Below are 12,788 nucleotides of genomic sequence, written 5' to 3'. Positions count from 1 at the left end.
CAGATTATTGTGGCAGTGGTGTGGTAAAAATTGAAGATTTATAAGGTATAGACTTTATTCAAGTGGTAACCGAAGTAGGATAGCGGGTTAAAATAAAATGTATTATTAATGCATCATGTCTCATATTGGAATGGAGAAGAACTACTAATAGGATGGCGAACTTTGAATATGGGATTTGTATCAAGAGAAATAAGAGCCATTGAGAATTTTGGGAAGCATTAAGTGCCCTGAATTCAAAGCATTAAACATAGAGGCATGAGAAAAACAAAGTACACCCTCTTAGAATTCTAAGGTTTTATGTATCAGGACATAATAAAAAAACATCTGGTCCTTACAAGGTCCTAAAATTAGGTAATACACTAAGTGGTCACACTTGCTGATGATGAATTAATCAAGGGCATTTAATAAGCAGCAGCTGGCTAATGCTTACCCTTTTAATTCCTATGAAAGCAGTGAGGGCCCATGCACATGACCGTAGTGGTGTGCACAGCCCGTGATTGGCGGCTCGGACGGCCGCGGAGTATCATCCGCGGGACGCCCGCAAATCACGGGCCGTGCACATCGCCGTGTACATTCATTTCAATGAGCCTGGACTGCAAAATGCGGCCGTAATAAGACATGTCCTATCTTTTTGGGGTCCAGGCTCTCGGGCAATGCACAGACTGTGGAAATCACGATCATGTGCACGGGCCCATAGAGATGAATGGGACCGCAATTCACCTGCAGATTTGCGGTTGAATTTCGGCCGAAAAAAAACGTTCGTGTGCATGAGGCCTAAGAGTTCTTAGTTTTTCCCACATTGCTTTTCCATTTTGACCTAACTTTTGTTAAATAAATAAGGACACATAATTTATCATGTGTTGTTCATCTGAGGTTGTATTTACTTAATAAAAAATACATCTGGTCCTTAGAAGGTCTTAAAATGATGTCCCGATACGTAAAACCATAAAAATTAAGACACGGTGTATGTTATTTTTTTCATGACTGAATATTATACACAATTATTTTCCCTCTCTCCAGGATGGTAAGGTTTTGTTTCTTGGTTGGGGGTGCTATATATGTTTCTTTGTTGTTGTTCCTTTTTATATGATATTTTCAAAATAAATCCAAATATTTCAAGAAAATGGGAAGGGAACAAATGGGGAGGGGGTAGTGAGAAAGGGTTAAGAAAAAGGATAAGGGGAAAGGCGATGTACAGTACCATAAAAGTTGAAAATTCCCAAAATAAGCATAAGAGAAGACTATTACAATTACTAAGAATAAATTCTATAGATAGCCGTGTCCTATTTTCCATGTAGTATACATACTGTCACTTTCAAGAAATACTCTGCGATGCCACAAAGCTGCTAACTCTGCTATAATGCCCTTTTATAAATGACCTTTCAACATAAATGTGCCTGTGTGAAAAAAACCTCCATGATTCATAAATGATTTTTGATCTGTCTCTTTGCTTAAAATATCCAGGTATCACCTTTCTGCATTTTAATATAACAGCTTTCCTACAGCAGTCCAGTCCCCTGGGTTTTAATACTACTTAGTGGCCTTGTCGTCCCCGCCAAAAGAGAGAAAAAATAAAATGATATCGGAGCTTGGCGCTAGGTCTGGTCCTACCTTCACTCCACGGATACGGAATTCTGCCAACGCTCTGTTCATTTTGGTAGCTGCCACTTGATGATCTTTCCCGTGTGCAATGACCTTGACAAGAAGGGAGTCATAGTGTGGGGATATCACAGCTCCTTGAAAGGCCGATGCACTATCCAATCGGATGCCCATTCCCTCTCCGCTCCGGAACACCTGTGATAGAAAGAATGAAATCAGTGAGCGAAATAACCTATGGGACTTTGAGAGAACATCTAGGTTAATGGGTTTGAAAACAATCATTTACCACTCCATTTCATTCATAAATACAGGTTAGTGATTGAACAGTTGTGTATTCTGAACAAATATGCAAGCTTAGTAATAACTAATCTTTTATACATGCACCCCTGGGTTAGTAGATTTCTGTTAGACCACCACTTCTTCAACTTGGTGTTGTCATTGCTCCTCTCATATGTTATTCATCTAGACTCCTTCCAAATATTTTCTTAAGAAAGGCTCACACCAAAAGAAGAGGGAAAATTTTAATCACAGGCAACTGGAGATTAGACAAAATTATAAATGCCCCGAATTCTAGACCATGATGCTTTGCATAATGTCTTAATGTCCCCCTTTCACTTAGATCTTTACCCAGTAAATGAACAGCATGACCCACAACACAGTCAACAAACTGATAATCTGAACAAGGTAAACGTATACTGAATAAAATAAAAGTGCCTGCCAGAGGTCCCCGCCGCCAGGTCTCGTACCTTCTCTGCCGGCAGCCTGATCCTGGTCTCTGCTCAGGCCATCAGCGTTTGCTATGGTCTCTTGCTCACCACAACATGTACCCTAGTGAATTCAAAATTCATCTACCAATCCCGATTTATTCCTGAACAAACATTTAAAGGCACCTCCATAATCCACCTGGTGCCAGAGCAACATTGGAGCAACGTAGTTGTGTCCTGTAATGGTTCCAGTTTGCATCTGATTCCAGTCCGCTGTTGCTATTCTGTATCCAATTATCCGCTATCAGCCTGTACCCAGCTATCCGCCTATGCCCAGCGATCCGAAAATCAGCCCGTGCCCAGCTATCAGCCCAGCTATCTGCCCGTGCCCAGCTATCTGCCCGTGCCCAGCTATCTGCCCGTGCCCAGCTATCTGCCCGTGTCCAGCTATCTGCCCGTGTCCAGCTATCTGCCCGTGTCCAGCTATCTGCCCGTGTCCAGCTATCTGCCCGTGTCCAGCTATCTGCCCGTGTCCAGCTATCTGCCCGTGCCCAGCTATCTGCCCGTGTCCAGCTATCTGCCCGTGTCCAGCTATCTGCCCGTGTCCAGCTATCTGCCCGTGTCCAGCTATCTGCCCGTGTCCAGCTATCTGCTATCAGCCCGTGTCCAGCTATCCACTAACAGCCTGTGTCCTTTTGTCCTCCTTCAGTCTGCAAAACCACTGTCTGCTGCCAGTCTGCACCCAACTATCTGTGACAAGCCTGAAGCTTTCTATTATGGGACCATCTCAAGAGATAGCGACCTGGTAGACTCCCTGCAGCGAAGTCCAGATCCCCTAGGGGGTTTAAAGGGTAAAGACCGGAGAGGCTACTCAGATAACGCCCTTAGAGGTGGCCCCAAACCAAACTGGTGGCGTAGCACAGTGGGCCCACCACCCACTGGACGTGACAAGAACAATAAAAAAAAGGAGATAAAAATCAGTCATGTGCTGTTAAAAAGGCTACAGATCTAGCCAAACATATTATAAGCTCTCCAGATGACTACGAGGTGCCATAAAAGGCAACTGGTAATATGTAGTCTGAGGGGGATGGTCAGCTTGGAAGATTTAAAATCTCGCATCAACATGATAAGTAATTTCAAATGCTTTCTTTTCGGAGACAGAAAAAATTCAGTAATAGCCGGATATACAAGTTTTGCTAAAAAAGTAATTTACTAATGACTGGTGAGAATGTAATTTTAAACTACAGTAGAACTAGAATAAGTCGCCAAAGCTACTCGTCCACTTATACGCTAGATAGATATGTTCAGGGGATTCCAAAATCTAAGAAAATAAATGTTATTTACAGGACAACAAAAGTAGGGAATATGTCCACATAAGGCTATACAGACCTAAAGCAGTTTATCAAAGTCTGATATAACATGATTTATAGATCCTACAGCTAAGGCTTTTCAAGTGCGGTTAAGGCTGGAGAAGAATGACAAGAGTAAACTGCACAGATAAGTAAAGAGTGAATAGGAACACAGACAATACCCGATTAACCACTTGGATGCTTGTTTTTTCATTGTACAATGCATTTAATACACTTTTCAGTATGTAGTTTGATTTAAAAACCTTCGGAACCATGGTGCCCACTTACAGTATAATGGCAACCAGACTACTATGTGTCATAACCCTCCCCCAGGATACTCATGGTAAGTGCCATAATACCGTCTGTGTGCAAACTGTGAATAAGGAGCATAACACCAATTGCATATGCAAATCAAATCTGTAACCATAGCAACATCTGAAAACGGCATCACACAGTGTGATGCTTCTACAGTCTCGCTTATATTAAGCTTGATGCACTTTTTCTTCATTTCTATGTTACATAAGATGTGAGAATCAGATATAACACTGAAGTCTTCGTTAATAGCCTGATTTAATAATATGTCATTTAAAATGTTCTAAATACAAAAAAACATGTACAGGAATATACAAAACAAGTCCTGTCGAATTTCCAGGTCTGTGGTGGTACATTCACTGAACCTTGCACACTGTAAATCTAACAAGCAATGCCCGATTCCTTTTCATAGGGATCGAGAGACATAATTATCACCAAAGTCTTTCTGGGAAACATAAGTTTTTTCAGTGTAGAATATTGCAATATTTCATTATTCCAAAACAAGCAATGGCCTTAAAGGGGTTGTCCACTAGCAGAGAACTGATGACCTATCCACCAATTAGGACCTATCCACTTGAATAGGAGCAGAGCTGCAGTACTGCAGCTCAGCCACTATTTCGTGGCCGGAGCCAACTGCTTCCGGCATCTACATCCAGTGCCCGGAGGCAGACGTAGCGGCACCGGACGTATATGCCGGAAGCATTTGGCTCCGGCTACGGAATAGCGGCCGAGCTGCAGCTCTGCTCCTATTCAAGTAAATAGGAGCAGAGCTGCAGTTCTGCAGAACGGCCGCTTTGCTATGTACAGAGCCAACTGCTTTCGCCTCCGTACATCGCATAATGGGCAATAGCATCCGGAGCCCGAAAGCCACCGGTGCACCTTATTGGTACGGGGTCCGTGTGCCAGACTCGCACCGATGATATATCCGCTGGATAGGTCATCAGTTGACCGGTAGTGTACAACCCCTTTAATCCTACAAACCACATGTACTAAGAATGAGATTACATTCTTTTAAAACAGACCACATTGTTTTTAGCTCCCAAGAAATCAATACAACACAGGCTCTACCATTCCCTCCCGGCTTTCCTCGAACTGATCAGTGATCGTTAATGTTCTCATTAGAGGTCAGTAAAGGAATACATGAACAATAACTGCTCACATGTAGTCTATAACTAGCAATATATGGATATTGATCTGTGCTCCTAATCAATTTTATTAATATGACAAATATGTTGTTTGTGTCAGCAACTAATTTTGTCCACAGCCCACTTTTTCCCCAAAACTGTTGATATTTAGATATATAGAGATCGCATATATACAGGAGTGTGTCTTCAAATAAGTATATGGGACTTTTTCCAATTTCTTGTGATAATCAAGACCATGTAAAATCTCTTAAAATGTCTAATATTTCATTATATGCAGCCAATAAACTTTTCAAGATCTAAAAGTACAAAGCTTCGAAATATTACATTTTAGAAAAAAAACATGTACGCACATGGCCGTCCATGTAATACATGGATGGGCTCGGTTTACCAGAATGATAGTCGCTTGTTGTTACTCTCACTTCTTTCTGACTTATAAAGAAGGGTCCCTTACAGGGCATAATGAAAGGGGGTTGCTTAACGAGACAACCATTTTAGGTGACAAGCACTCTTCTGAGACATAAAAAAGTTAAAATCCGTTGCGAGTTTCCCTACTCCCCAGTCTTCAAGTCATGCAGTTTACTAAAAAGGTACATTACCCAAAAATGACCAACAGTGGTCCATCGTAAAGCAAGACGGAATTCACATTAAGATTAAAGAACAGAGATCAAGCAATGAAAGAAAACGGAGAATGCTTGGATTCTTTTTAACTTCCAGAAGCAAACGCCCAAATAAACAGAGACACTTTGATGGATTAGGTTTATTCTTGTTGAAGGTTGTTCATATTTTAAAACTATATTTTAGAGAACAAACATGCATCCTGCTTCACCATAGCTACGATTTGGCTGACTAAAGTGTTTTCTTTGACTAGCTGTTCCGATCTAACTGCACATTATTTATACAGATATTATTGAAGAAATATGTTTAGTGCAAGATGTCTAAATCTGTTGGAGATCTGGTAGAGATTAGTTTATAGAATAAAAATCTTACATTACCATACAATCACACAGTAAAGATGAAGGAAAATAAGGTACAGATGTAGCAAACTTTATCTTGACCGATAACTTGCTGCAGCATGATATCACACAACAAAAGCCATTGAAATGTCATTGAAAAAGTCAAGATAAAAGGATCTTGCCACTGTGTATTAATGCGTTAAAAGTCAAGTCAAGATAACGATGGCTACATCTGTACTGTGCACACCTGTCTATTCATGATGAGTTCTTTACATACAATGCAGGTTTGGCCCAACAAATAAGATTTTAGTTATCATAGTCAATTTAATATCTCTTATTTTGATGATATATTATGTTTCAATAAGATTCTTTTGGATGAAAAAAGATTCCACATAGTCCCAACTGTAGTAAAGGAAAGAAAACTTTCAGTTTTAAGGAGAGTTAGGAGAAAAGAAAAAAAGTGACATTTAACCAAACCCAAGTAGCTCTGTACACTATAGGCCCTTAAAGTGGACATGTTGCTAGATTTGGAGCCACTAAACCACCAGCATGTCCTTATGCAGCTGGGGTTTAGTGCTCTAAACCTGCCCAGGTAGTAACCAGCAGTTTAGGAAATAGTTTGTAATATAGCGCACACGAAGCCAATGACCGTAGACTACGCATGCGCAGTGAAGCGAGCTGTACTCTCATCGGCTACATGTGCAGTGTGATGCCGTCAGAATTTTCTCCCGAACCCCCCTCATTAGTTTGTAAGTTATTTTACTAACTATTATCTAAACAGCTGGTTTCGATGTGGGCATGTTTGGGACACTAAACCCCATCGACATGCTGGTGGTTTAGTGGCTCCATACCCAATGACAGGTTCCCCTTAACACCACCGGAAATAACGCCATGCTATTGATCTGTACAGGATCAATTGCCAAAACAACGCCTCCTTACGGACATCCCACCTTACAGACTTCCTACTCTGTCTGCCCCTACATGCCCTCTGCCAATAATACTGGTAATACCGAGAGCTCTCTGTTCCATTTCAATTTAATGTATGCACTTTCTGTTCCAAATACAGGAGAAAGTAGCTAAAATATAGCAGAAAGCTGCAGGTGTCACTGGTATATATTTTAGATCCATTTGTGCACCATATATTGTCGACAATTTTTAAAGTTTAAGAAGAAACAAAATGTATAAAAAAATCTATATTTTACATATAGATAGATATATACGGTAATTGTAAACTCCGAAAAATATTCTGCAGTAAGGTTAAGAATTCATGATCCTTTGGTACCCAAGGCCCATTAGAAGATGACAACACTCCATCACGACACATATAACAGAATAAACCAGTACTTAGTTAAATATTCGATGTAAAAGGTAATTTTTATTAAGACCTCATAGCAAACAGCGGGACAAATACAAAAGTACAAAATAATTTTGCATACAGCAAATCGTACAATAGTACAAAGTGTGTAAGGTCAATTATTGACATACACCATATGGATACATTTCTTCATATAAATCGATATGCATATATGTATTAGAGAACAAAAACAAAACCTTAACTAAAGGGGGTTTTACACCGGACGATTATCGGGCAGACAAGCGTTCATATAACGCTCGTTGACGATAATTGCCCTGTGTAAAAAGGGCAGCGATCAGCAGATGAACTTGCAAACGCTCGTTCATCTGCTGGTCGTATCGTTTTAAAAAAGTAAAAGATGTTGTGTAAACAGGGAGACGCTCTGCCGACATCAGAATAATATATAGGGACGAACGATCGGAGTAACGACCGCTCGTCCACATCCATAGCTCTCTGTGACAGGAGCAAGCAAGCGCCGATCAACCTTAACAGGAGAAAATGTACAATAAAATCTGGTGAGGCCAGTTAATGGAAGAGTTTAGTGGAGGAATGGGGGACAGCAGAGAGACTTCAGCAAATTTCAGGCACAGTCAATCTGAGAAAGTCAAGTTATGAGCTAGTATGAGGGTTGGCTATCCAAGAGCTCCACACTTTCAAAGATTTATCAGGGTATCCACGTGCCTCATAAGTGAATTCAAAAAGTGGCAGTGTAAAATCAACCAGGGTAATCCATGCTGATAACATAGGAACCTTAGGATGTTTCCAATGCAGGAGTATAGTTTTATTTTTTTTAAGAATAGAAATAGGAGTGTCATGAGAGATCTAACAGCGATAGTAGGTATAATTTCCTCTACCAATAATAAAATCAAATAGTGGAGAATTATCTTCGTCATTTTAGTTCTGTTCAAAACGACAATTGGGTGCAGCTCCTTCCACCGAGTTCTCCTACAACAACCACACGGGTGAATCTATGGCTTCTTCCCCGTTCTTCATAGTTTACAGCCAACATCCACGTGTTCCTATTCCTGTGCCAGCTACATCTCAAGTACTCGCAGCTAACTCTTCATTTGGAGACTTTATTCATATCTGGCAGCAAACCAAGTCCTCTATCGTACAGGCAGTAGACCGCATAAAGAGAAATGCTGATATAAAAAGAAAAATCCCTCCTCTGTTTCTTCCCGAAGGCAAAGTCTGGTTATCATCAAAGAATATTCGTTTGAAAATCCATTCTTACAAATTTGCCCCAGATTTCTTGGTCCTTTTGAGGTTCTGCAACAAATAAACACTATGTCCTATAAGCTTCGGCTACCTCCGACTCTCAAGATTGCCAACTCCTTCCATGTGTCCCTCCTAAAGCCTGTGGTCCTGAATCTCCACAGCAAATCCACTGGCCCTGTAATTTCTCCCAGTGGTGCTTCTGACATATTTGACGTAAAGGAAATTCTGGACTACAAGATGGTAAAAGGTTAAATCTTATACCTGGTTGACTGGAAGGGGTTTGGTCCTGAGGAGAGATCATGGAAACCTGAAGAGAACATTGATGCCCCTGCGCTCATCAAAAGGTTCCTTCTACACTCTGGTCCTAAGAAGAGGGGGCATAAACGGCGGGGGCAATGTAAAGCTGGCAGCCGCCGTCTGCCGTTATCCGGCTTCCCCTAGCGGCCACGAGTATCAATTACCTTCGTGCCAGCGTCCTACTCCTCCTCCTCCTCCCCGGGGATGCCGGAACGTACTACTGCTCCCGCCCGTGGTTCGCTCCTATAGGGAGCTCGCTCTGGTGACCAAAGGGCCAGCGCACGCACCACTATAATCTTCCCTAGCCTAATCGGTCCTGTCCGCCTTCCTGTGCCTGAGCGTTGTGGGGTCTACCCATGTTAGTTATTGAAATGATCCCTTAGTTATATCCTGTGTTCACGTATCCTGTATCCAGTAATTATGTTTGTTCCTGAGTGAAGTCTAGTGTAAGAGTCGAGTTCATCCACTATGCCACGTGTCATCTGCCACGCCGAGTGTCATCTGTGCCAAGTGTCATCTGTGCAGAGTGTCGTCACGCCAAGTTTTCATCACGCCAAGTGTCTGTCACACGTCCTACCCTGGTACTCTTATCCTAGAGACTTCCATTGACTATTGTCTGGCCAACTTCTACGGCGGAGCGGCCTAGTGGGTCCACATACCCCACAGCCATGACACCTGAAATGTTAATGAGGAAGCATACAATGGGTATAAAAAAAGTTACAGGGCATCAGCTCTTCAAAGCAGGCACTTTGACAAACTATCATATTGTCTCTGTATTAAAAATCTCCAGTGCGCTGAACAATTTAGAATCTCTGAACGACCCAGACTTCGATAGCCGTTGCCCATCACCTAAAAGGAGAATACTCTAACAGCTGCATGGGCAACAATATTAGAGCACAATTACCATACATATTCGTTTTTCCATTGCAGAATTACGATGAACTTGGTTAAAGGCCGTTGCCTAGTGATCTATGAGGTATACGACGTTCAAGAGATCCAATAGTTCACTTAGCATTGTTAGAGAAGTAACAAATGAAGTGATTATTCAATATATACTTGTATGTCTGAAGTTATAAAGGCAACACAATATTTATCAAGCATTAATTAGCGACAATATACTAGGCTTCTTTTTGATGAAATGGACGAAAGAAATGTTGTGACCTACATTTCGGAGATATTATAGAAGACGGCTCACTGCTCCCAGCACATTAAAACAGTGTCAAACCAATTAATATGGTGTCTTAACAAATCAAAGATCTAAAATCATAGCTGTAGTATCAGTGCAATCAAATAGCAAGACTAGGAAACAAAATGATGAATTCACAATTTTAAGGGAGATTTAATTAACTTTAGGCCTTCCATTGCAAGCCCGAGTGACAGATGGTTTCTTTTAGGCAAGGCTACATTAGATTAGAAAATAAAAAATGGTATGCAAGAGAATGCTTAATATGAGCAAGCCACACACAGATCTTTATAAAGCTGAAATTAACTATTAAATGTGGGTGACAAAGATGGTGCAACCAAGTCTTTCTAGCATTGATCCTTTATTATACTATGTATAATTGTCTTCTTTTCTATGTAATTGATTAATCAGTTGACATTATTAGGCCGGGTTCACACGGAGCATAAAAACGTCAGGTTTTCCGCAACAGACTTCTTTGCGGAAAATTCGCAGCATAATACAGTAGCAGCAGAGTGGATGAATCTCATCCAAACGCTGAATAAATGATGAGCGGAAAAAAACACTCAGAAATTGACCTGTGGTGCGTTTTTTTAAATCTGCAGCATGTCAATTGTATTTGCGTAATCGCTGCTTTTTTTTTTTGCGGGTTTTCCCCATTGAATTCAATGGGAAGGTAAAACCCGAAACAAATGGCAGATGCTGCGATTTTTGCTGCGGAAAAGCTGTGATACCAGCACAAAAATTGCAACTCAGGAAAAAAAATAATCTTATACTTACCCAGAATTCTGTGATTCTTTGTCCAGGCCGGCCTCCTAGGATGATATTTCAACCCATGTAACCGCTGCAGCCAATCACAGGCGGCAGCGGTCACATGGGATGAATCGCCATCCCAGGGCTAGAGAACGTCAGGACGTCGGAGAGACACGTCGCTACGGTAAGTACCATATTTTTCGGACTATAAGACGCACCCAGGTGTTAGACAACAGAAAAAAAATATGTCATTTTACTACTTTTACAAAGGAAAACTTTGTTCTGTTTCATCACATTCTGAGAGCCATAACGTTTACATTTTTTCTTCGACTGAGCGGTGTAAGGGCTTATTTTTTGCGGAATGAGCGGTAGTTTTTATTGGCACCATTGTTTGGTACATACGATTTTTGGATCACTTTATTTAATTTGTTTTAGCGCTAAGGTGACCAAAAAGCAACGATTCTGGGGCTTTACATTTTTTTTTTATGCCATTCACCGTGCGAGTCAAAAAATGCTATATTGTAATAGATTGGACTTTTACAGACGCAGCAATACCATTTTTTTTATTCTTTCTATTTTTTACATTGCGCTTGGGGAAAAATGGGAAAAGGTTATTTTTTTTGAACTTGTAATATTTTTTTTACCCTCCTGAAAATGTATGTAACTTTTTTTTTTTACAAACTTTATTAGTTCTCCTAGGGGACTTGAACCAGCGATAATACACTGCAATACATGGATAAATTACGGAAACAGCTTAACTCGCTGGGCTACACTGTTTCCATAACTCCCATAGTAGTGAATGGCAGTTACAGAAGCAGCATAGCATGCTACGCTGTTTCCGTAACTACTATTCAGTTCTATGGGAGTTATGGAAACAGGGTAGTTCAGCGCTGTTTTCGTGGCTACAGTGTTCCGGAAACAGCATAGCTTGCAGTGCCAAGCTGTTTCCGTAACTCCCATTCACTTCTATGGGAGTTACAGAAACAGCGTAGTTCAGTGAGCAGTCGGCTGTTTCCGTAACTCCCGATCACCTAACCAGGAAGTGGCTGGGAGACAGCGAAGCCGAGTAAGATAGAACAGGGTTTAGGGGGCCCCGTTCTAGAGATAGATGCGGGTCCCAGAGTTAGGACCCGCATTTATCTGACATGTATGACATATCCTGTAGATATGTCATAAATGTCTCTCATGGGAAAACCCCTATAAATGCTGCAGTCGCTACTGTTGACCGCGGCATTTAACTAGTTAAACGGGCAGGAACAGCATGATCGCTGTTCCTGGCCATTAGAGCAGCGTGTCAGCTGTAAAACACAGCTGACAACTGCAGTGTATCGAGCGTGCTCAGCGCGTGAGCCAGCTCCAAACATCACCCCCCGCTCCATGATGTGCCGGCACATCATGGCTCAGGAAGGGGTTAAGAAGGGAAGCGGTAAGGAGACACAGCCGGGTCCCTTGACCGCCGACTATAATTTGCAGGGACTTTTTAGCAAGAATAGATCGGATAGTCCGAAAAATGCGGTATATCCATTTTCGTTGCAGTATTTCCACTGTGGGCAGAATATGGTGCGGTTTTTCGGCTGGAATTTCCATGCACACAACCGTAGTTTTCATCTGTAATTACAGATCCGTAGTTACGAATGAAATTGTGGACCCATTCATTTCTATTGGCCACGGACACCTTTCTGTATATTTACGGATGTGTGTCCGCGCTGTAGAAATGATCTGCAAAATATAGAATATGTCCTATTCTTGTCCGCAATTCCATCACAGACTCGCCCATAGGATCTGTATTTGCGGACAGTAAAATCCCTTACGTTTTTGTGCATGAGGCTTTAGTCTTCGGGTATGTTCACACAATATACGTTTGAGGCATAAAAATACAAGGCTGATTTCAAGAGAAAACCACCTCTAAAATCCAGGTGTTTTT

At 41.4% G+C, this 12,788-nt stretch overlaps 1 protein-coding gene across 2 annotated transcripts in view; it reads right to left on the bottom strand.

Moving 5' to 3' along the window:
* The window catches only part of PC (pyruvate carboxylase), a 417,282-nt gene that overhangs the window by 79,199 nt on the left and 325,295 nt on the right, over nucleotides 1–12,788 (bottom strand). For both annotated transcript variants that reach the window (XM_075837394.1, XM_075837395.1), the window contains exon 10: nucleotides 1,612–1,794. In XM_075837394.1, the coding sequence (XP_075693509.1) occupies nucleotides 1,612–1,794 (183 nt within the window). The remainder of the gene's footprint in view (nucleotides 1–1,611; nucleotides 1,795–12,788) is intronic.

This window comes from Rhinoderma darwinii, chromosome 9 (genome assembly GCF_050947455.1).
Source record: "Rhinoderma darwinii isolate aRhiDar2 chromosome 9, aRhiDar2.hap1, whole genome shotgun sequence".
NCBI lineage: Eukaryota > Metazoa > Chordata > Amphibia > Anura > Rhinodermatidae > Rhinoderma > Rhinoderma darwinii.
Note: the sequence above shows the minus strand (reverse complement) of the source record. Positions and strands in the feature narration are given on the sequence as shown.